Below are 24,459 nucleotides of genomic sequence, written 5' to 3'. Positions count from 1 at the left end.
CTGGAAAAACATGATCTGGTTTGTGTTTTCTGCTTTTTATTCCCCCTAGGTTTTTGTACCTCACCTAGGAGTGACCCATATGCCATTGAGACATTTTTACATTAACAAGTTAATCAAGAAAAGCACATTTTATGTGTGCATTATGTACTTACTAATCACATACTTTAATAACCTGTTATACAGACTATAATGAAAACAATAATTTCCATAATAATATAGATCACATAAATATTTATGCTACTACTTACACAACTCTGTGTTAAAGTATTTCTTTTCACTAATAAATTCTGATCTTGTTAATATTTACTGGTTATTTTTTCCTATAAGTGCATTCTTAAAAGGTAGTTCACAATACCCTTTCAGTTCCCCATAAGACGACTAGAAATATTACCCAAGTACCATTCATGTACACACCAAGCACTATAAGGAACACTGAATTCCAAAATACTGAATTCTTTAAAAAAAATTATATATATATTCTTTTAAAAAAATATATATATATATATATTCTTTTAAAAAATATATATATATATATATTTGTATGTATGTGTGTATGCAGTAGGAAAGAAAAAGCATCTTTAAGGCTTAAAAAAAAACAACTCTCCATGAAACACATACTACAAACTCCACAAACCTACTGGGTCCCTTAAATATACAAGTCAAGAAAACTTCTAGTCTCCTCAATGTCACTATAAAAGTATGTATAATTCTATTCAGGCAAATATTCCAGAACAGTCTACTAAAACTGAAATGTCCTAATCTTTAAAAAAAAAAGAAAATTGTTTTTTTTGAGACAGGGTCTCACTCTGTTGCCCAGGCTGGAGTGCAGTGGTACAATTATAGCTCCCTGAAGCCTTGGATCCCTGGGCTCAAGTGATCCTCACGCCTCTGCCTCTCAAGTAGCTAGGACTACAGGCATGTGCCCACCATGCCCAGCTAATTAAAAAAAAAAAATTTGTAGAGATGAGATCTCGCTACGTTGACCTGGCTGGTCTTGAACTCCTGGTCTCAAAATGATCCTTGTCCTCCCAAAGTACTGGGATTACTAGCGTGAACCATCATGCCAAGCCAAACTGAAATGTTTTAATTAGAAGTACTGACTCAGGATATCCATTGGTAAAAACTGACTTCTTTCATGGAGTCATGAAGGAGCCAAGGAGTTCTAGAACATCACACCAATTTAAAATAATTCTACCCTACAATTTTCATGCTGGTATAGCTATTTCCTTTCCCTCATTGCCTTTGACCAACGTTCATTTACTGCAAAGGGTTCATTTGTTCTGAAGTTCAGGAAATTAACTACTTTTTAAACGAAGTCATAGGTGGAAGGGGCATGTTATTTTACTCCCCTGGGCCCTAAGTTTCTGAGTTCCTCCTTAAACCAAAAACATGATGGAGGAAGATCAACTACCTGATTAAAATGGCACTCCTTGCTCAAAAGTAACCAGTACTCATACTAGGGCCCAGAAAATCCTTGGCATTCAAGCAGGTTATGTGTCCCAAGAGCTTAAGATCTCCAAATTTCCAAACATTACCACAGTACATAATCTCCTCCATTTCACCATTTGTAAAAATAAGACAGCTGTATCTTCTCCCCAGCGTTTTTATAAACATGAAGGGAAACCCCCATATATTAAATAGGGGCAACGCCAAGCTGAAAAGCTGGGCAGCAAGCCAAGGTCACTCATTAGCTCTGTACTCCTGAACACCAGCCTCGAAGCAATACAATTCAAAAACATACCTCAACAAACTTACACATTTCTACAGGTCACATATCTCAAGGAGTAGTTCAGCAATAGTGACAACCATAAATGTCAGATCCTCAAGTTTCAAGGGTCCACTGCAATTTCCACATCATACCAGCAAATCTGCCACGAAGAGTGGCTCAGCATATTTTACTGAGCTCTCTCGAGTATGTTTCAAAAGTAGCATCTTTCGAAAAGGCACAAGTGGGGTCCAGTCTTTATACACAAAGTAGTTTAATTTAATAATCTGTAAATGAGTCTCTACAATAACCACAAATAGCCCAACTCATGTTGATTTTAAGTACTATTTTAAAAGCAATAACATAATGTTGAAAATTTCTAATATACAAATACTTCATATCCTTTTCTAGCCAGTCAAGGTTGGTGGAGAAGCGGGCTAAGTATGAAAAGTTATCTGAATCTTAGTGAGACTCCTATGTAACTTTTAATTTTGCTTACCAAGCTCCATGTGCTCATCACAAGAGTTATATCCAGGTGAAGATGGCAAATTCTCATTACACTGCAGCAACTCCAATGAGTCATTCATTCCTGAGGCTCTCTTGTCCATCACCAACAGGAGTTTCTGTACTGCATTAGGCATCTGATTTGTCTTCACTTCCCACACCATGTTATGGTGCTCTGACTTAAAATAAAAACATGAGAAATAATGTCAAGCCACGCAATTTGGGCATTACACAAACCTAAAATAAATCAGAGACACGACAATGTTGGTTTTTTTTGTTGTTATTGTTGGTTTTTTGAGACATAGTCACACACTGTCGCCCAGACTGCAGTGCAGTGGCATGATCTCAGCTCACTACAAACTCCACCTCCCGGGTTCAAGCAATTCTCCAGCCTCAGCCACCGAAGTAGGACAATTACAGGCATGCGCCACCATGCCCAGCTAATTTTTGTATTTTTAGAAGAGATGGGGTTTCGTCATGTTGGCCAGGCTGGTCTCAAACTCCTGACCTCAAGATATCCACCCACCTGGGCCTCCCAAAGTTCTGGGATTACCTGCGTGAGCCATCATGCCCCGCCACAATGTTACATTTTAACTTAATTATACACTGCCATTCATAGCTCCCTCAAATCCTTTAGACTCTGATGACTCCTTAATATCTTGGCCTACAACTGAATACTCAGCACTAAATTACATCTCAATCCCAAAAGATTAATATCTTGAATTATTAAAAAAAAGTATTTTCTGCTGAAGAAAAATGGCATTATATATACTTTTATTTCTTTAACCTAGTAACCTTCCTTTCAGATGCAAAAACTGAGACTAATAGGACTCTTTTTTTCACTTGTACCTTCAAATTCAAAAGGAAATTTAAAAACTTTCCTCAATAAAAGTTAAAAAGACTGGAGGAATATTCCATTTTAATGTCTGTATTTACTGTGTTTATTTTGTTTCCTCATTCTCAAAGTGAACTACTTCAGCACACTTAAAAAAAAATACATTTTTCTTTTTTTTGAGACGGAGGAGTCTCGCTCTGTGACCCAGGCTGGAGGGCAGAGGCATGATCTCGGCTCACTGCAACCTCCGCCTCCTGGGTTCAAGTGATTCTCCTGCCTAAGCCTCCCGAGTAGCTGGGATTACAGGTGCATGCCACCACGCCCAGCTACTTTTTTGTATTTTCAGTAGAGACACGGTTTTGCCATGTTGGCTAGGCTGGTCTCGAACTCCTGACCTCAGCTGATCCACCCGCCTCGGCCTCCCAAAGTGCTGGGATTACAGGCATGAACCACCGCGCCCAACCAAAAAAAATACATTTTCTAAATAACATTTAAGAGTTTCCTAAAATGGTCATATATTACAATTCTCATAAAAATAAAACTGTTCTTAGGTTTTCTTAATGAAAATTTGGGACCTAGCCATGATAAAAGATACCTGTCATTCTGAATAAGATACTATGTCTAGAAAGATGAATAATAATCACGGGAAATTTAAACAACTAGTAAATCTACCTGCAAGCCTACAAAATTATCAGAAGGAAGAGAATATGGGTTAACATATTTAAATAATTTCTCAGCAAAATCCAACAACTAAATATTATTATGAAAGGAAAATGTGGTTATACCTTTTATTCCACCCTTTGGACAATGATCAAATTAGTTCTTTATTTAACATAAGCAACAATGGTAAGATTTTCTGATTTATCAGGCTCTAGTCTAAATTCCATTTTTTAAAAAAGTTCCAGCCTGATGCAGTAGCTCGTGCCTATAGTTCCAGCTACTTGGGGTAGACTGAAGGGGGAGGACTACACTTCAGCCTATGCGTTAGAATCCAGCCTGGGCAATGTAGCAAGACTCCATCTCTTAAAGTTCTAATGAGTAATAAAGTTCTAATGAGTGAATATGAAATACACAAAAAAATGCTGACTTTTGCAACAGCATATTTTTCCTCAAAATAAAGCAATAAAATATATTGCTGTTAAAAGTCACTGAAAGTCACTGGGGTACTACCCCAGTGCACGCTGATCAAAACCGCACTGAAAAAATGTTAATCACTTAATATTTATAAGCTTTCTAAGCCATGATGTTAATTACCAATAAACACTGATGGCACTGATAAATTTCTTTCTACAAAGGCTTTTTCATGATCTTTTTGGTTTTGAAATGTATTCCTGACTAGAAAATACAATCGCTGTGCAAAAAAATGGGAAAAAAAAATTTTTGGAAAAAACGGAATATAGTGATTACTTCTAACCCCACCAACCAGACTTACTTTTAACATTTTGATGTATTACAATCCAATTTATTCTTCATGTACATGTACACTCAATCATGTTTTTCTTCATAGTTCATATTATAGTTTGATACCTTTTTGCGTAATGTAAATTCATAAGCATTTTCCTATGTCATTAATTTTTTTCAAAGCTTTAAATGGTTACATATACATCTTAAGGATGTACCGAAATTCACTTATACCCTCTACTGCTAAATATGCTATTCTGAGTTTCTTCACTCTTCTAAACACTGAATTTATATTCTTACTTTTAAAAGTATTTGCTTACATCTGATTATTTTAGATGGCTAGATACAGGGTTCTTGACACACAGCCCAATTGCATGCATATTGCCTTACCATATGTCTAATATTCTATTTTGGATGCTATCTGCCTATACCCCTCAAAAATAACCCTTATCCTGGGCACTGCTTGAGAGCCTTGCTCAATACTGACTATACAATGTATTATGGTGTGGCAAAAAGGGCACTGGGTTAGATGTAAGGAAATGGGTTGTGATTCCAGCTTGATCACTTACCAAATATATGACCTAAGTGACTGAGTTTCTCTTCATCTGTAAAATAGAGCTAATTATACTTGCCCTACTTTCCTCTGAGAGTAGTTGTGAGGATGAAATGAAATAGTGAAAAAAGTGTAAAATGATGTATTTTGAAATTTTTTTATCCCGAGACATAGGGCAATATTAAACATACTTTGGGTTTGTAATGTCCTAAATAGAACAGTTACTGAAAATACATAGTTAATAGGTGGAAACCAGATAGCTACTCAGTTTCAACAGTCTCCTCCCTGGGAGATATTATGACAAGTCATCCAGCACATCTCAATAAAAATAATGTATCATGCCATTACTTTAGGCCCCTAAAAGATGAAATTTGGAAGAAATTAAGACTTCTCCAGTTTAGTACAATGTACTGATCACAATCAGTCTTAGCATATAGTTACAGCAAATATGCTGGGATTTAACAATTTCACTTACATAACTAGCAACTAGAGAAAATGTGTAACGCGAATCTATTTCTCAAGTATGAAATCATGATTTTGAGCCTCCACCTGCTCCTGGGGGGGGGGGGAATGGAGCAAATTTAGTTTCATCAGTGATTCTCAACTCTACCCTGTGGCACACGGAATCATATATACGCTTAAAAAAAATGTTTCCCAGGCCCCATCCCCAGAGGATCTGATCTATCTGGCCTGGGGTATGGCTTTGTGCACTGGTTTTTGTTTCCAGGTGCAGAATATTGAGACACATTGGGCTAAAAATGGTTGCTAAATTCCTACTTATTAAAAAAATCATTTATTTAATAAATACTACGCACAGGGCATTGTATTAGATGAAATGTTGGACCTCACTAACAAAAATTCATCATGAGTCTCAATCTACACTTTAGTGGAAAGATATAAGCAAATGACCACAGTTCTACAGAACAGGACTTGGCTATGAATGGGTTAAAAGAAAAGAAGGGGCTGGACTCTCTGTAATCCCAGCACTTTGGGAAGCCAAGGAGGGTGGATCATGAGGTCAGGAGTTCCCAACGAGCCTGACCAACATGGTGAAATCCCCTCACTACTAAAAATACAAGAATTAGCCAGGCATGGTGGCACGTGCCTGTAATCCCACCTACTTAGCAAGCTGAGGCAGGAGAATCGCTTGAACCGGGAGGCAGAAGTTGCAGTGAGCCGAGATCGCGCCACTGAACTAGAGCGTGGGTGACAGAGCGAGACTCCGTTTCCAAAAAAGAAAAAAAGCCAGGCATGGTGGCTTACGCCTAGAATCCCAGCACTTTGGGAGGCCCAGGCGGGCGGATCATGAGGTCAGGAGATCGAGACCATCCTGGCTAACACAGTGAAACCCCGTCTCTACTAAAACTACAAAAAATTAACCGGGCACGGTGGTAGACACCTGTAGTCCCAGCTACTCGGGAGGCTGAGGCAGGAGAATGGCGTGAACCCGGGAGGCGGAGTTTGCAGTGAGCAGAGATGGTGCCACTGCATTCCAGCCTGGGCGACAGAGCAAGACTCTATCTCAAAAAAAAAAAAAAAAAAAAAAAGGGAGAGAGAGAGGCCTCCCAATGAGAAAAACTCACATGAGTAAACTCATATAGCTGGCAAAGTCCTAGTGAGATCAGAGTAATGTAGAATCTAGTTTTACCACACAGTAGGATGGCCTTGTGTGTCATGTGATCATGAATACTGAGGCTATACTACTACTACTATACAGCAAGGTAGTCTAGGATCAGAGTCTTCAATTGTAGTTTAGGAAAACTATTTACAGACAAGAATAGGGGGTCTGAAATCAGGGTGCCTGAGTTTATATACCAGATTGGCCACTTATTAGCTATGTACTCTAAATAATTTACTTAAAATCTTCATGCCTTGTTTATAAAATGGAAATAAAAGTACTTACCTCACAGGCTGTTATAAAAACTCAGTGAGATAATGTGAAATGCTCAGAATAGTGCCTAACACAAAGCCTTCAATGTACAGTGGCTAGTGTTATGATTAGCAATTATCAGATAATGAAGAACCACTGAGGATTTTTTTTTTAACAGAGGTCTGACATGATCAGAACTATACTTTAAAACAGTCTCTTTGAGTCTATGGACAAAATCATACTGAAATACTGTATGAGTATGCAGGAACACCTATAACATTTTAAGGAGGGTATTAAAAAAAAAAAAAAAGAGAGAGCGAGCATTCACATTCCCAGTCTCTGTCTATGTAAGCCACCTGTCTCCAGCTTCCTTTGCAATGTTTCTCCAAAAAGGTGATTGATAATATCAGTGCAGATTCCTTATTTAGTAACTCTTAAGAAACTAGTCACACTACGTGAGTTCTTTAAACAGCTAATATTAACAGTTTAGATAGGAGATTTTAACTCTTTCCGTAGAAATATTTCTGCCATCTTAAGTATACAGAATATAATTTAACCTATTTTGATAACTAAAAATCCTTATGAATATCTGTACGATGCTTCACATACAGATGTGAGCTACGTAGTCAACCCTATCTGAACTTAAAACATTTCCTACTTTTACCTTTATTATGAAATTCAGAAGTTGCACTACACATTTCTCTCTCTTCAGAGCTATCCTTTGTGCACGAACAGTGCCGTTCTTGGGGTCCGCAGAAGCACAGCTGCAGTCTGTCTTGTCTTCCCCCTCCCTCTGCAGAGCTCTTTGGTTTCCTCATTCTTCCCAACTAGAACATTTTTCTTCCCTACAGCAGGTCCTGCAGTTTCCAACATTCACCAAGTATAGTACACTAATGTCTCTTTGCAACTTCTATCATTTCTTCAGCACTTTGTCTTAGTTATCAACCACCATCCCAAAACTCCTTAAATGAAGTTGGAAAAAAACATTATTTTAATTTCAAAACAGAGCTACCTATAAATAACCAATGGAACCAAATAAATATTTACTGAATATAAGTTCTACGTGTTCACACCTCTCATTGCTCAAGGCTGTCAGAAGTTTGGTCCTGAGAAAACTGAAGTTCTGCTACTGTAAAAGTACCACACAGACGCTACATTTCAAGACAACAGACTTCGGTTTCATTCTTACTAGCTGTGTAACCGGGGACAGGTCACTCAATCTCAGACTTACAGTCCCTCTACTTACCTCACAGGGCTATTCTGAGAATTCAATACATGAAAACAAAATTCAAAACCATATACAAATGGAAGTTTTCTGTCTCTTCTGTCTATTCTCAACTATTTTGGAGAAAGAAAGCAAGGTCTCCAATACAGTAAAGGAATACCAGAAAAGTCCTTACATTTTTTACTCCCCTACATACATTATACCAATTACATACTCATTTTGATAAACAAGCTCCTCTTTCAAATATCTCCTGGTAGAGCTAACCCTATTGTTCATTCATGCTTTTGTATACTGCTTTGGTATCAGATTCAACACAGCTTGCCTTGTAGTTTAGTTAACTCTGCACATGTCATCCCTTCACTACATCAGTGATTCTCAGTAAAATTTTCCAGAAGTTGTACTCTGAAATGTCATGTTCAGTATTACAAATTTTACTTTCTTGGAAGGCCCCAGTGCTTTTGGTATGCAAACTTCCAGAAGCAAATATCCACAAAATCTTAAGACAAGAGAGAAAGAGAGAACTAGAAAAAGCTAAGTCTCAATGAATGAAGAAGGAAACTAGGTTTTACAAAATGCCTACCTACACAGCACTTCCATGTACTTCATCTAATTTTATTTTAAACTCACAACAACTCTGTGAATAAAGTGTTATTATGGATGAAGGAAACAGGACTATGATGACTAAATGGGACCATTTTCTTTTTGAAGGAGAGAGCTGAAAGGAAAAAAAGACAAAAGGTATAGGCCAGCATGGGTTACTTCCTGCTTTCAAGTGGCTATTATTCCCTGAATCCTTACCTTTCCATCATCATTATGGAATTCACAGCAGGATCTTCTATATGCTCTCCCCTAATCCTGAAGGATTTCCATACCCAGTCCAGACTGTATGCTCAAATTGTTCTCAAACAGTGGGTGAAGAAAAGGTAATTTGCAATTAATTTCTATCTCTGAAACTGAGGTATTTTAAATGGATTACATAATTACACGCTAAAACCACCCTCCATAACAAAGTATATTAAATGCAACTTTCTATACCAAAAGCATCTCAGAGGCCTTAATGCTATTCTTTTAAAGTATTTTCAACAAAACTTCAAACCAAAGATTTCACAGATATTTGTCTACAACTCTAGTTTGCCACTGAGCTAAGAAAAAAGACAAAACAACAAAAACCCTTAGTGGATTAGTTTTGGTCACTTAACACTTTCATGGCCCTCAACAATTAAATCTCTAGGCCTGTTTTCTTTTTTGGACCCGTTTTTTTATTCGTAAATAAGACTAATGGCCAGGCTCAATGGCTCAGGCCTGCAATGCCAGCACTTTGGGAGGCTGAGACAGGAAGATCACTTGAGCCCGGAGTTCAAGACTAACCTGGGCAACACAGCAAGACCCCATCTCTAAAAAGTTATTAAAAATAAGTAAAAACAAAAAAAATGGGACTAGTACCTATCTACCTATCAGAATTGTAGGTATAAAAGATACTACATCCCACAGACACTGCCCAATCCACATCTATACAAATTCTTAGTAATTTCATGCTCATTCAACATGAAATGCTATATTGATCAAGACAATAGAAAACCCATTAAGAGCACAAGCAGTCATCCACGAACTGTTTTAGGAGTACTGTCAATTCAAATAAGTATTTAAGATGAGTCATATAATAAAACTTGACATCATCTAGAAGTTCTTATGAAACTTGTTTTCCTAAACTTGATTGTACTCCTAAACATTTTTACATTATCTATAAAAACTTGTGGAAAAGGCTTTTTTAAGCTGTTTAATAACTTTTAAAAACTCAATGAACCACATTACGGAGAAAATTATTTTTCTAGTTTCTCTATAGAAAATGATAGTAGAAATTATGAAGCACCAAAGTAAATGCTGATCAGTATATGAAAAATGTGAATGTTACTGACATCAGGCAGTTAATAAGAATATTAGAGTATGCCATTTTTCCCTGAATTTTGTGTAAGCAGGTATCTGACAGTTTTTTTTTTTTTTTGAGACGGAGTCTCGCTTTGTCAAACAGGCTAGAGTGCAGTGGCCGGATCTCAGCTCACTGCAAGCTCCGCCTCCCAGGTTCACGCCATTCTCCTGCCTCAGCCTCCCAGGTAGCTGGGACTACAGGCGCCCGCCACCTCGCCCAGCTAGTTTTTTGTATGTTTTAGTAGAGACGGCGTTTCACCGTGTTAGCCAGGATGGTCTCGATCTCCTGACCTCGTGATCCGCCCGTCTCGGCCTCCCGAAGTGCTGGGATTACAGGCTTGAGCCACCGCGCCCGGCCAGCTTTTTTTAATTCATTGTGATTCATTTTTCTATTCCAAGTAAATACTCAGTTTCATACTTAACAGACATAAAATTCCTGGCATTGACTTTTTTTTTTTTTTTTTTTTTGAGAGTAAGTCTTGTTCTGATGCCCAGGCTGGAGTACAATGGCCTGATCTTGTCTCACTGTAACCTCTGACTCCCGGGTTCAAGCGATTCTCTTGTCTCAGCCTTTCAAAGCGCTGGGAAAGGCGTGAGACACCGCGCCAGGACAGTAACTTCTAACGAATAATGTATGCGTGGGGGTGGAGAGGGGAGTACCAGTATTTTTATTTCAAACACATATACAAAACACCAGCTTGCAATTCACCAGGAAGAACCTTCAGCGCAGAGCAGTTTAGTAAGTCCATGCCATCATGCCGCATGCCTTCTTCACTGGGCATTTCGATTAGTGAGGAAAGAATCCAAGGAAGTTAAAATATAATGGGCCGGGCGCGGTGGCTCACACCTGTAATCCGAGCAATTTGGGAGGCCGAGGCGGGCAGATCACGAGGTCAGGAGACTGAGACCACCCTGCCCAACGTGGTGAAACCCCGTCTCTATTAAAAATACAAAAAAATTAGTTGGGCGTGGTGGCGCGCACCTGTAGACCCAAGGCTGAGGCAAGAGAACCGCCTGAACCCAGGAGGCAGAGGTTGCAGTGAGCTGAGATCGCACCCCTGCACTCCAGCCTGGCGACAAAGACTCCCTCTCAAAAAAAAAAAAAAAAATATATATATATATATAATATATGTATATATTATATATTTCTTATATATACACATATATATAGTGAAAGAAACAACTCTTACAGTGACAGTATCATATTTGAAGTCTGACAGGTATGCCCTGTGAAACACACAGGATAGCAGAGACATGTAGGTAGGCAATCCTGGAAGAATGTACCCTTTTAACTAGGGTATGTAGTTAGGAGTTTCAGAAGAAAGAGGAAAGGTTTTCGAGACAGAAAACCTAAGTGGGTTTACGAAACTAAGATGAAACTAGAAAGTGAAATCAAAACTTCACTCTATAATTTATCCGTCGAGTTAGCACAAACAATATTTTGTTTTAAAGTGGTTAAATGGTTCCTCAAAAGTATAACATAACCCAAAAACTTTAAGGAGTAGATTTAATTCTCAGTGTAATTCAAATTTCCTTGAAACTTTGTCAACTACTGTCTACCTAGCAATAACTGAGTTTAACCAAGGAAACGGAACAGAAGACCGACTCTACCATTCATTTGCAAGATAAAATAACAACAAAAAAAAACTACAAGACATACATTGCAGATTTAGATCACTGTTAAATGACCAGAAAAGTATTTGCAAATGTTAAAATTATTTTAATTCTCAAAAAGTACCTTTAATTTCAAAACCACTATTACGAGTGGTTATGGCTATTTAGAGTGATAAATCTAAAGCCTCCATCCGAGCTGTTAGTAGGACTCCATCGCTTCCCAGGATGTATAACTCCTTTTCTAAGCCTCCTCTCGTCCTGGCATCACTGGCAACGTGAGCCAGAAACAGAACAAACAGAAAACTTGAGTATTACCTCGCTGTCAGTGCTCCTTCTAAAAACGACAGCAGCTGGTAACTCCCTAAGTATGAACTCTGGAGTGCAGAGTGCACAGCGGAGAGTGAAATACTCTAGACAGCACGCAGCATTTAAAGCTACAAAAACCTGGCTGTTGACTTCGCCTGGCTTGTTTTGTTTTGTTTCAATCAGCCTGCGGCGGCAGCATAGGTTGAAAGGCGGAGGCTGGAATCGCCTGCCAAGCCTCCTCTTTGGGTCACACAGAGCAGCGCCTCTCGGTTCACGCCAAGTCCATCCCCCACCCTCTTTCGCCATTCATCGCGTTCCCCTCCCTTCCCCCCATCATGTGACCGCAGCCCGGACTCCGGGCTTGTTTTTCCCCTCGGCTCTGCCCCAGCGCGCAGGCGCCTGGGAGCCCATTCATTCGAACTGCGTAACAATGAGCCCCGGGGCCCAGCGGCTCCGCGAGCTCCCCGGCTCGGCAGGAGCCCCCTTCGGTCCAGAAGGAGGCGTCGCCTCACTGGGGTCCCCCACCTCAGGCCGGCCCCCCACCACTGGCCAAGCTCCGACCCTCCGCCCACAAGTGGGGAGTTGAAGTCAAACTTTCCTGGGCAGCCCGGGCGCCGCGTCGGCCCCTTCCCCCGCCCTGGCCCGCCCCATCTCCACACCCGGCCCGGCCACCCACCGCGCGACCCGACCCCGAACGTAGCCCTCCCGCTGCCTCCTCCCCGCTCCCGCCCGAGACCCCCTAGCGCCGCAGTCCCGAAGCCCAGGTGAGGTGAGCTCGCGGGAGACGCTGGTCCGGTGGGCTCGCCGCGGACACCAATCGAACGGTTAACTGCTCCCACTCCAAGGGCGACCCTCCGAGGAGGAGGAACGAGGACCCGAGCCCTTCCGGCTGCCCGATCCCCCGCGCTCCTGCCCCTCCCTTCCCCACCCCCACCTCTTCCCGAACTAAAAGACAACAAACCTGCCGCGAAGTGCCGGCAGCCCAGGCGCGGGCCGCCCCGGCCACGACAACACCACCAGCAGCTCTCGTACCCCCTCTCCGACCGACGTTGGCCTCCCCCGCGCGGGTTACTGCTCCCGCCGCCGCTCTTACTCCTCAACCGAAACTTTCCTACTTACCAAACCCGTCGCCATTACCAAGTCTTTCAAGCTTCGTCTTCCCCCTCCCCTCAACCCCCTAGGGGTTGAGCACCCGCCCAGCTCTTTCGCCCTCTTATTGGACTGCAGAACTGCCATTCGGTTGTTCCCCTTTCCCATTGGGTAGTACCGTGGTCCGTCTTGGGGGGCGGGCATGTGTTGACTTTTGTGTTGTGTTTACTGGAGAAGATGGCGTGTCAATCACAAGAGTAAGTGCTTTGGATTGGACTACTGCCGAGAGTCCGGGGACCCGAGCCAAACTTTGTCCCCGAAATGGATTGTGGGTTCGTAGTCTCAAGCCTTGGTCCTTGGCTGGGGGAGGCTGCTAGCCGGGGAAGAGCTGAACTACATATCCCAGAGGCGCTCGCACAGCGCAGTCTTGATAGTAAACAAGAGTCATAGGGACACGTGTATCAGCTCGTTTGTTTTGGTGTCTGGGACAAAAGGGAGGGGGCGGAGGAAGGGAGTGTTTTAAAGCTTGGGCCTCTTCTCTTCCTCCGGGCCTCTGCTAACACTTACAGCGGCCCAAGCCTCTTGCAGTACCCAATCCGGGCCATAAACAGCCAGAGTTGCTCGCTGCTCACGAGTTTGGCAGGAGGCCAGGGTATTGTTTTAGTGCGAGGGGAAGGAGATGACTGCACCAGCGGAAGTACTGCAGGCTTGCGAGGGACTTGGTCACCCACAAATCACGGTCCCAGGCACGAAGGGGCCGAAAGTGATGCTGGGGGCTCCACTGGCAGTGGGAAGAACTAGAAGTCCTTTCTCCTGTGCCTTGCCTCACCACTCCCAGGACAGCAACTTGAGATTGCCTTGTCAGCTCTGTTCAGTTCACCTAAGATTTGTTGAGCGCCAGCTAAGAGCCAGGAAGAGTGAGGCTGGGGAATGGACTGTGAGGAAGCGAGAAGCTCCGGGTCTAGAGAATTTACAAAGCGGCAGTGGGAGCGGGGGCGGGCGTTTACGAAATTGAGGCAAGTTAAAGCGGTATTTTCCATGTTGATTGGTATGCTTGTTGGTTAACGTAATACAGAGGGGCATAATGTATGACGTAAACTGATTTAATTTGTGAATCATTATCAGTGAGTTTCTCTGGTGAGTTTTGTTAAACCTCTTCTCCTAGACGTTTTCTCATTGATGAAAGAAACTGTCTTTCCACTTCATTTCCACTAGGAGTTCCTCAAGTTACGAATTCTCTGACTCACCAGAGACGCTTCCCGGCTTTATAGTTACCTTCACTTTAAACATGGCTGTCCATTCAGTCGGCTGCATCTAGTCAATAATTGGTGTCTTTACCATTCACATTACAAAGACATTATTAAGCTCTTCCCCCCTTTGAACCTTTAGCGTTTAATCATTTAAATTGTGCTTTAGATTTTATAACTTTAGATCACATATATGCTTAGAATTAAGATGAGGAAAACCTACAGTAGTAAGAAATCTGTAAAAGCAAACTTTTGGACAGAGCCAGAAATCACAGCTAGTTATTTCTTTAATACCTCCTGCATTTCTTGGATTTTCAAATATACCTGAAAGCCGCATAACAAATCAAGAAATCCAAAATAACCCCCCATATGTTGAAATCGAGTTTAAAATTCTTGATTCCCCATTTGAATCCCTGAAGTGAAATTATGGATAAAGTAGTCCTCCCATGTGATCAAATATTTGCTTTCTATGTTCACAAATAGTAATAAAACATTCTATTTTTTATTAAAATAATTCAGAGGAGAGCCAACAGAATGCTTAATTCTTTCCCTGAGGAAAAAGGACAGGATTTGAATTTACCATCTTTCAGAAATTATTAGTGACTCAAAGAAATGAATGTCTCAGCTACTTTGTGTATGCTTTTCTTCCCTTTTTTTTTTTTTTAAACAATGGAGGGTCATCGTGTACTAGAATTGAAAATATAAATTCTTTTTTCTTGACAAAAAAGAAAAATCTGTGAAGTTCACCTAATTATTTAAAATTGTTTTGAGATATTTTTGTCTAACTCCTTCTAGAAAACTAAAAAGCTTTTCTCTTAAAAAAAAAAAAAAAAAAAAAAGCTGGCAAGAGATTGAGATACTGCTTTACCCTCTCTAGTACACAGACTGTGAGATCTGCTTTCAGCTAAACCTTATTTTTAAAAGTTAAACTATTTTAAAGTTTTTACCAAAAGCCTTAGTGGTGATATTCTTTTATTGGGGAACACTGGAAATGGGGAAAAAAAATTCAACTTTAGATCCAGATATTGTACAATATATTACAAATAATAATTTATCCTTTAATAGCTCTATAAAGCCTTTTCCATTCATTCAGAAACATTTAGTTCCATTTTTTTACCATGGTGCCAATTACTGAGAATAAAAAGACAGAAAACATTTTTTGCATACTTTTTCTCATTTTTGTCCAAGTCTTTAATATGAGTTAAATTTAGATAGTTTAGTCACAACTGATTAAATACTAGTATTAGAATTCGCTACACCTTTAAGTGGACAATTAGTCCAATCTTCTGACTTCCCTGGGGGGCTAAATGACCACATTAGTACCTTATGTGTATTTAACAGGGACCTCATTAATTGAGTGACCAATAAAACTAGCCAACTTATAAGCCAGAAGAAAGATCAAAGTACAAAACTAGTAAGATCTCCTTGGAAATTTTTACATGTTCAAATTATACTCTCAGACTAAAACAGATATAATCACAGTTTTTAACTATCCTTCAGATGTTTCCATGATAAAATTGACATTAAAAAATCAGTTTCTTTAAATAACACCTCTTCTTGATTGGTACAGTCACAATTATCTATACACACATGTACACACATAAAATGTATGCAAAAATATGTCAAGAAACTGTGAAATCAAAATGTCTTTCCAGCAGTTTGTGAAGTTACTTCTGTTATCTTAAATATCAAGTTCTAATTTGTTATATCTCTAACAAACAAAAGAAAAAAACAAACAGAAGAAAAAAAACCGATAAATCCTATTTAGGAGTGAAATAATGTATTTCCCTGATTCCACCATATTTGACACACCAATGGCTGCTTTGTTGAACTAAATAGAAGTTCAAGTACATGCATTGCCTGATATTGAAAATAATCACTTTGAATTGTCAAAAGGTAAACAAATGAAATCACATGAACAAGTACTAAATAGAGAAACACATGTATGGTCTAAGTAAGTACTTCTCAGAGTTTTCAGATAGCATCTTGCAAATTTAAACTCAAACAAATATCCTTCCATATACCTTACTATCCTTTAAAATGAGTTAATTTTCTAATTAGTTCAAAGTACTCAGGTAATTCAGGCAAGTTATAATGAAATCCACGGGAGCTGATGATGGCCATTTTAGAACTGAGTCATCTCCTGTTCCTGTAGTTCTTGATACAACTCAAGTTTAGATTTTGCTCCGATGACCAGAAAGCAAGACCTTTCTTCAGTGGCTGATAAGCTACTGTCTTAACACTATAACCACATTAGGAAGAAAAATCAACATAAGATGGAAGAATCAAAATGATTGTGTCTCTGGCTTGGGTAATTGCAGTATGTTGGGGAAGGGTGGTTATGCTGATGTTATTGACTAAGGGAATGCTGGAGAGGATAGCAGATTTGGGGACTGGGAGGAAGGAAAAGGATAGGTTCAGCCTCAGGTGATGAGCATCTGTGCAGGCAAGAAATCTGAGTCTAGAGGTCCTTAGGCAGCTGAATATATTCATCTGGCATTTAGGAAGGCCAAGTCTAGAGAAATAAACCTGAGTATCCTCAGGACATAGAGAGGACTACTCATTTTTTTATCCTAATTTTTCTCAAAAAGTTTTTATCAAGTCTAATTTGGTATAAATGAAAATGTATTTAGAGAAGGCAACAGTTCTATTTCATCTCACTCTCAATGTATAAAATCAAGCTCAAATGACTATTCTCATGTCTTGCAAGTTTTCTAGAGATCATTACTGTTATCTGAACTATTTAACACAAATTCTCACATAATATTTTCTACTCCTTATTTGGTATCCTAGGCCCTTCTCTATGTTTAGTTGCTAGCAAAAAGTACCTCATTTTAAGTACAATTAAGTCGGATAAAGAGCAACTAAAATTGTAGGAATAGGGCCGGGCACGGTGGCTCACGCCTGTAATCCCAGTACTTTGGGAGGCCGAGGCGGGCAGATCACAAGGTCAAGAGATCGAAACCATGCTGGCCAAAATGGTGAAACCCCATCTCTACTAAAAATACAAAAATTAGCTGGGCGTGGTGGCACGCGCCTGTAGTCCCAGCTACTCGGGAGGCTGAGGTAGGAGAAACGCTTGAACCCGGGAGGCGGAGATTTCAGTGAACCGAGATCTCACCACTGCACTCCAGCCTGGCTGACAGAGCCAGACTCCGTCTCAAAAAAAAAAAATTGTAGGAATAGTACACACATCGCTTTTTACCACACTGGGCTAAACTGAATATTATTGCTTACATTTGTCTCCCCTCCACATTTACATTCTCTCTTTCCTTATCAGTCCCCATCTCATGTGCTTTTGTCTGGTCCATAATAAGCAATCAAAAAAATACATACTTGTGAAACATGAAAAGTTAGGGGAGGCCGGGCGCGGTGGCTCACGCCTGTAATCCCAGCATTTTGGGAGGCCGAGACGGGCGGATCACAAGGTCAGGAGATCGAGACAATCCTGGCTAGCACGGTGAAACCCCGTCTCTACTAAAAAACACACACACAAAAAAAACTAGCCGGGCGAGGTGGCGGGCGCCTGTAGTCCCAGCTACTCGGGAGGCTGAGGCAGGAGAATGGCGTAAACCCGGGAGGTGGAGCTTGTGGTGAGCTGAGATCCGGCCACTGCACTCCAGCCTGGGCGACAGAGCGAGACTCCGTCTCAAAAAAAAAAAAAAAAAAAAGGGGGGGGAGACAAGCAGCATGAATTTTCTCATATACAGCATAGTGTAGCACTATATATAGGATGCTGGTCTGAATATTCGACTTTGTTGAATAACTTGCGTGCACTTTAACTGTCACTTCCTCAATGTAGTCGTTGTTATTATTTGAGCCATCTTCCAGCTATGTTTATATGATAAGCACTATTATTCATTTTTGTTTCCCTCACAGTGTCAGTCACTGAAAGGCAAACAAAGTATTGGGTTGGTGCAAAAGTAATAGTGATATTTGCCATTTTTACCATTTAAAAAAAAGGCAAAAACCGCAATTACTTTTGCACCAACCTAATTAACACCAACTCCTTCAAGTTATACAGTATATAAGTAATAAAAATGTTGAGGATATTTAAGTTCAGCTTTAAAGAGCAATTAGGAGAAAATAGATTTGCCAAAGATGCCTTTATAGTGTGCACCTTTCTTAAAACTATTACTTGGCTTTTAAAAAATGTCATTTGTATATACTTCAAGAATGTAGTCATTATGTAAAGGAAGTACACTTGTATTAAATGTCAGCCCTTGGCCTAAGAGAGGTGATGAAGTTTCAGGGATGCAGAGTTTATTCTCTTGTTCCTCAGCAAGATCTAGGAAGGTTTCCAGTTAGGACCAAGATGGAAAACCAGTCATCAATAGCAACTTAAGATTTTAACTAGTCATATTTCCTGTTCATAAACTCATTCAAGGGTCTACTTTGTAACTTTTTCAAGTTAAATAGAAAATATTTAGGGTTTCATGTCTGAGTTGTTACAGTCAAGAGCCACAGAAAACTCTCCCTTGTGCCTGAAAAAAAGGTCATTTTCTGTTTTCCAATGACAGTAAAAAATGCATTTATATGCTATAATGAATCAGTTATAATTGATTATAACTGATTCATTGTAATCAATTATAATGATTGACATGATTTAATGTATATACATTTTGTATTAGCATTTTTTATATTTGGAAAAATGATGAGACTCAGGCTATGGTTAAATCAAAATCTGGGAAAACCACCTCTTTGGTAGGTAGCATTCATTTTTGTGATGTAGACATTACCTCCCTATCAGATATCACCACATCTTCCTATATATGATACATACTTCTTCAGGATTTTCTAGGCAATTTTAGATTTATAAATTTGGAGCATAAAAAAGTAAAGAAAGACCCAGATCTGTCGGTCAAATCAAAAGTTTTCCTCTCAAAATAATCTTATTCTCTGCATTGGAAACTATATACCAATTTATATGCCAGGCTCATTAACATTATTTGGGAAAATATATGAGGCCATGAATTGGATGAGGAATCAATAGATCTCAATTTTCCACGAGTTCTGCCATCAACTCACAAAGTAAATGACTTTAGTGAAGTCACTGATTGTCCCTAGGTATACACATTGAACAACTCTATAGTCTATTCAGTCTATCCAGTTTTGCTGCCTTTAAAAGTATTCTAGAACAGGTAAGATTGTCTCAACTCATTCCAATTTTTCCTTTTTGTCAAAATTCTTTCTGATACCTGGCATCAGGCTGTACCAAACACTAAATTTTAGAAGATAGCATTCCTTATAAACTCTATTTCTCTTAGGTAGTAATTTTTTTTAATAGAATCCCCTGTTCAGCAATTTAACAAAGCTCTGCCTTAATCCAGATGTATGACTCACCTCTCGAGGCCTACACAGTATTAATTTTCCTTGAGAATGCCAAAGGTCATCTCATCCTTGTTACGTTTTTTGAGAAAGGAAAAATTCTATCAATATCTTTAAAGGTGCTTTGGAAAGGGAAAGAACACAGCATGTTTTTAAATCTTGCGTTTCAATAAAATAAAATCCAAAGTCCCTTGCTTCATGCCATTTCACTTGAATAATTTTTAAGCTTGTTTGTTTGTTTGCTTTATAGATGGAGTCTCGCTCTGTCGCCAGGCTGGAGTGCAGCGGCACAATCTCGGCTCACTCCAACTTCCGCCTCCCGGGTTCAAGCGATTCTCCTGCCTCAGCCTCCCAAGTAGCTGGGACATGCCACCATGCCCAGCTAATTTTTTTATTTTTAGTAAAGATGGGGTTTCACTATATTGGCCAGCATGGTCTCGATCTCTTGACCTCATGATCCTCCCGCCTCAGCCTCCCCAAAGTGCTGGGATTACAGGCATGAGCTACCGTGCCCGGCCTCTTTAAGCATTTTAAATGGCATTTAGCCAGAGTTTATAATACTAATCCTAATGGTAACACATATACATTCACCTAAGTTGTGTCACAGGTAATGTATATGTTAAAATATCTGCACTAATCCCTAGTTCATATGGATATGCAGAAAACAACACACACATACACACACATCTTTATTTAAAACAAGGGAAAGCACCGTCACTCTTGGGGAAAAAGTCCTCAACCCTTTCCTTAGCCCCACATGATACACAGGAGGCTCTGTCCTTGAACGGTCAACAGAGAATTCTCACATAGTAAGGAGTGTTGATTAGTAATTAAATAATGACATCCACAAGTCAAACTTGAGCTGTTTTAATTAGATAATTTTACACAAATTCCTAGTTAGCCAGATTTATTTGGTTATTCTAAGTGGCCAAATAAATCTGCAACACACCACAATTATTTCTCCCACACATGACGAATAGCTAATAATTTTAAAAACCTATTGCCATACAGAACCATACTTTCTTACTATGTTATGCCCTGGGGGTTAGCTTCCACATGCCACATTTCTATCATGCTTTTCAATGAATTATGCATTATGCAAGTCAGAAAAGTTTAAAGAAGCAAAAAAGTATGAAAAACAATAATTCATGTATTTTATTATAAAAGTGTGCTTTATTATAAGGAAAATTTAAATATAACCAACAATACTGAAAATAATGTAAGTGGCATTTATAGCCTTGGTCAAAGTTCTTTATTAAACAGGCATTTGCTGTTCCATGAATAGTTAACAATTAGTTTATGCAACAAAATAGATAACTTGAAAAAGTGAGTAAGAATACAGAATGATGAACCAGGAATCTGGAGTTCTTTTGTGTTTTTTCTTGTTTAACAGACACGGCTTTTAAAATAAAATCTGAAATATAAAACAAGTTATCTTCATGTAGAGAGCTCTCTTTTCCTACAAGAAGGTTTTGCAAAAATGTTAAACAGTGTTCTAAAAATGTGGCTGAAGTTATACTTTACATACTTTAACTTCTTATATATACATTATCCAATTAACATTCTAACCACATTTTCATATACAAGTGGGACCATAAACATTCTCTAATAAGACTACACTAGCACAGAGTAATTTTACCCATGTATATATATTCATTTGAAACCTGTTTCCCAAAATGAAATCGCTCATTTAAAAGCAAACAACTGGTTAGAATTAATGTCTCTAGATACTGGGTCATGGGGCCTAGAAATCATGTAAGAGTATATTGCTTTGGTTGAATATAATTAAATTCATCTTATCTGGCAGCATACTGAGCATATCAATGAACAATGAAAATCTAGTACATCTGAGTTAATCCTGCACTAATTTCAACTATGAGTGTACATTAAAGCAATGGCAAGGCCTAATGGTATATATGGTAAGGGCAGATATTCATTTTGTCTTTATATAGGGTTATGCTCATAAAAATTTGTTTCTATTACTCTAGAGGATGTTTCTAAGAATTAAAAACAAAAAAACAAACCATATTGGCTGCTGATCAATGAGACTGTAGGTTGGCAACCATCCTAAGAAGAACAGAAACCCAAGGGAACAGATGTCTACAAAGGACTGTAATGTGTAGGCCTAGTGAAGAACAAAGAAATAAACTGTGAGCATGCTGATAAGGATCCCAAATTATTTTTAGGACAGGAGAGATTTTTTAGGTGTAAGATCTTAAAGAATATAAAACATGTCGGATCTTAAGTTTAAATCACTTTTTTAAAAAAAACTTTGTGACATTAAATGTCAAGATCAAATTTTTTTTTTTTTTGAGACGGAGTCTCACTCTGTCGCCCAGGCTGGAGTACAGTGGCGCGATCTCAGCTCACTGCAAGCTCCGCCTCCCAGGTTCACGCCATTCTCCTGCCTCAGCCTCCAGAGTAGCTGGGACTACAAGCGCCCACCACCATGCCCGGCTAATTATTTTGTATTTTTAGTAGAGACGGGGTTTCACTGTGTTAGCCAGGATGGTCTCGATCTCCTGACCTCATGATCCGCCTGCCTCGGCCTCCCAAAGTGCTGGGATTACAGGCGTGAGCCACTGCACCCGGCCCAAATTTTTAAAGATATAGAATATGGAGAATTGCAAAATAAAAAGAGGAAGCAGATATATGCTTGATGAGGGAAAAATGCATTAATGATCTCTCATCTAAAAGACTCTTTTCCTTATTATCATAATGACTAAATTGCCTGTCCATAAACCCACTGGAATATGTAGGTTACTGACATTATGCCAATGAAATCAAAATGTACTTTATTGCAAAAATATAAAAGTTTTAAAATTGCATATATTTTATACCATTTCACCAATAGGCCAAGGCCAGCACATAACTTATCAAGCTAGAAAACTTTAAAACAAAAATGATTAAAATGTTACTGTGTATAACGAGTTATAAAAAAAAAAAATGTGATGCCATGCTGTGTAGCATGTTTAATTTCCAAGTGCCCTCTTACATGGGGATAGTCACTAATACCTCAGTCTGAGTAAGTAAAACACATATAGCCTATGATAACATCCTTTAATTATCTTCTTAAACACAGATACTTTCTATATATTACAATCATTTTAATAAACCTTTCGGTCATAATTTTGTGGAGTACAAAGTCATTTTATCAGTATGTTGATTTTTTTCTGAACTACTCTTTAGGAAGTGATGTTAAAGCCTATTGACTATTAAATCACTACTGTTTATTGATACGTTGTAAATGTAAAAAAAGGAAAAAACCTGAAATCACAGAAAATGCTTGGCATCTACACAAACACATTCTCAGTGGACTAACCACTACTGTGTAATTTTGTCACTATAGGTCTTGCTCCATACTTTTGCTTCATGCAGTGGGTTCAACAATATCCATGTTTGTTCCAAACAGGGCAACTAATTGTTCTTCATAGGTAGCGATGTTCCTTTTCATAATTTCCATGCAAGGTCCCAGAAGCCTTTCAAATGCTTGCACATCCATTGCTAAGAAAAGAGAAGATTTTTTTTTAATAACATTCTTTGCAAATCTGCAGAATTTCTAAGTTATTACAATTATTTCTAAGTCATATACAATACATTCCATATATATCAATAATGCAATGATATTTTAGGTAAATACTATAAAATACAAGAAAAAGCATAATGATAAAAATGTTCCACTTGAAAAAGGAAGCAGCCAGGGCCACACTCTGCAGTCCCTTGGCAATATGATGAGCAATGCTAAGTTGGTGGGAGGTTCCTGGTCCAAGCTGAGAAAAGAATGAGGGACTATCATGGAAAGACCTTAGAATTTTAAAAAATAAATGTGCTGTCTCCACCTTAGAAATGTCTACTCCTCAAAGATGGCACAGGAGTGTTTTCTATCCTGTGTTCCCTTCTCAGGGTTTAAAATGCCATGTTGTGAAGGCCAGGTGTTAACTTTTGTAATTTTTGCTCCCCATACAAATTTGGATCCCTATGCAATCCCAAAATGGCAGCTGACATAATGCTTCTGTTTACTTCTATAAGTACATGCTAGATATCGCTTTGCTTGCCTGTCTCCTGGATCTTAAAACTGGATTCATAATATATAGATAGAAAATATGACATACTCTACATATAAAAGTACAAATTAAAATATATCTTCTTCGCCTTTTAAATTAGCAAAGATAAAAAAAGGCAATGCTGACAAGAATAGGGTGAATGGGCATTATGGCACTGCTAGTAGCATGTAAATTAGTACAAATAAAAGTAATCTGGCAAATATGTGTCAAAAGTTAATTTTTTAAAAGCCCACTCCTGAAAACCATTTCTAAGGAAAACTCCTATAATACAGAAAAGCCTTCTATGCACAAAAAAATTGGTCCCCACCAAAACGTTGGAGCCAAAACCTTCAAAGTATTTACCAGTGAGGAATGATTAATTTATCATGTATATATTTACCTAAAAGAATTTTAAAATTTGGTGTAACAGAATAAGAACATTCCTAAGCATAGTGAACTTTAAAAGTTATTTGGAAAACTGTTTAACAACTGGAAGCCCACACAAATAAAAAGGACAAGAAGAAATTATAATAGCAGAAATCACTGAGTGGCAGTGGTATGTTTTTTCCTACATTTTCTGTATCTCAGGTTTTCTTTGATGTGAATGTAATAATCTATTATTGAAAAAAATTAACAGAATTTCACTCACCTCACCTTTACTCTTTCTAATAGCTCTACTTAGGGAAATTACCTGTCAGTTTCTAATTGTCTTCTCTTCCGTCCAAATTTAACACTTGATTAATATTATACTTATTTAAAACCTTTTAAAGAATGACTTCTCTAAGAAGTTAATTCTAAGGATCCTTGCAAATC

The 24,459-nt window shown here is 38.8% G+C and overlaps 2 protein-coding genes across 7 annotated transcripts in view; both read right to left on the bottom strand.

The window, feature by feature from the left end:
* The window catches only part of HBP1 (HMG-box transcription factor 1), a 34,431-nt gene extending 21,338 nt beyond the window's left edge, over positions 1–13,093 (bottom strand). The window contains exons 1-3 of one of the 6 annotated variants that reach the window (XM_015134610.3): positions 13,059–13,093; positions 7,533–7,830; positions 2,205–2,388 (exon numbers count right to left, since the gene is read on the bottom strand). In XM_015134610.3, the coding sequence (XP_014990096.1) occupies positions 2,205–2,373 (169 nt within the window). In that variant the 5' untranslated portion in view covers positions 2,374–2,388; positions 7,533–7,830; positions 13,059–13,093. 6 annotated transcript variants of the gene reach the window in all.
* Positions 13,094–20,756: 7,663 nt separating this feature from the next.
* PRKAR2B (protein kinase cAMP-dependent type II regulatory subunit beta) overlaps positions 20,757–24,459 on the bottom strand; it is a 114,770-nt gene continuing 111,067 nt past the window's right edge. Inside the window, exon 11 of the mRNA XM_015134667.3 lies at positions 20,757–23,107. Within this exon, the coding sequence (XP_014990153.1) occupies positions 22,974–23,107 (134 nt within the window). The 3' untranslated portion in view covers positions 20,757–22,973. The remainder of the gene's footprint in view (positions 23,108–24,459) is intronic.

The sequence above is a fragment of the Macaca mulatta genome, chromosome 3 (assembly GCF_049350105.2).
Source record: "Macaca mulatta isolate MMU2019108-1 chromosome 3, T2T-MMU8v2.0, whole genome shotgun sequence".
NCBI classification, from domain to species: domain Eukaryota; kingdom Metazoa; phylum Chordata; class Mammalia; order Primates; family Cercopithecidae; genus Macaca; species Macaca mulatta.
The sequence above is the reverse complement of the archived record's forward strand: the minus strand, read 5'-3'. Positions and strand labels throughout refer to the sequence as shown.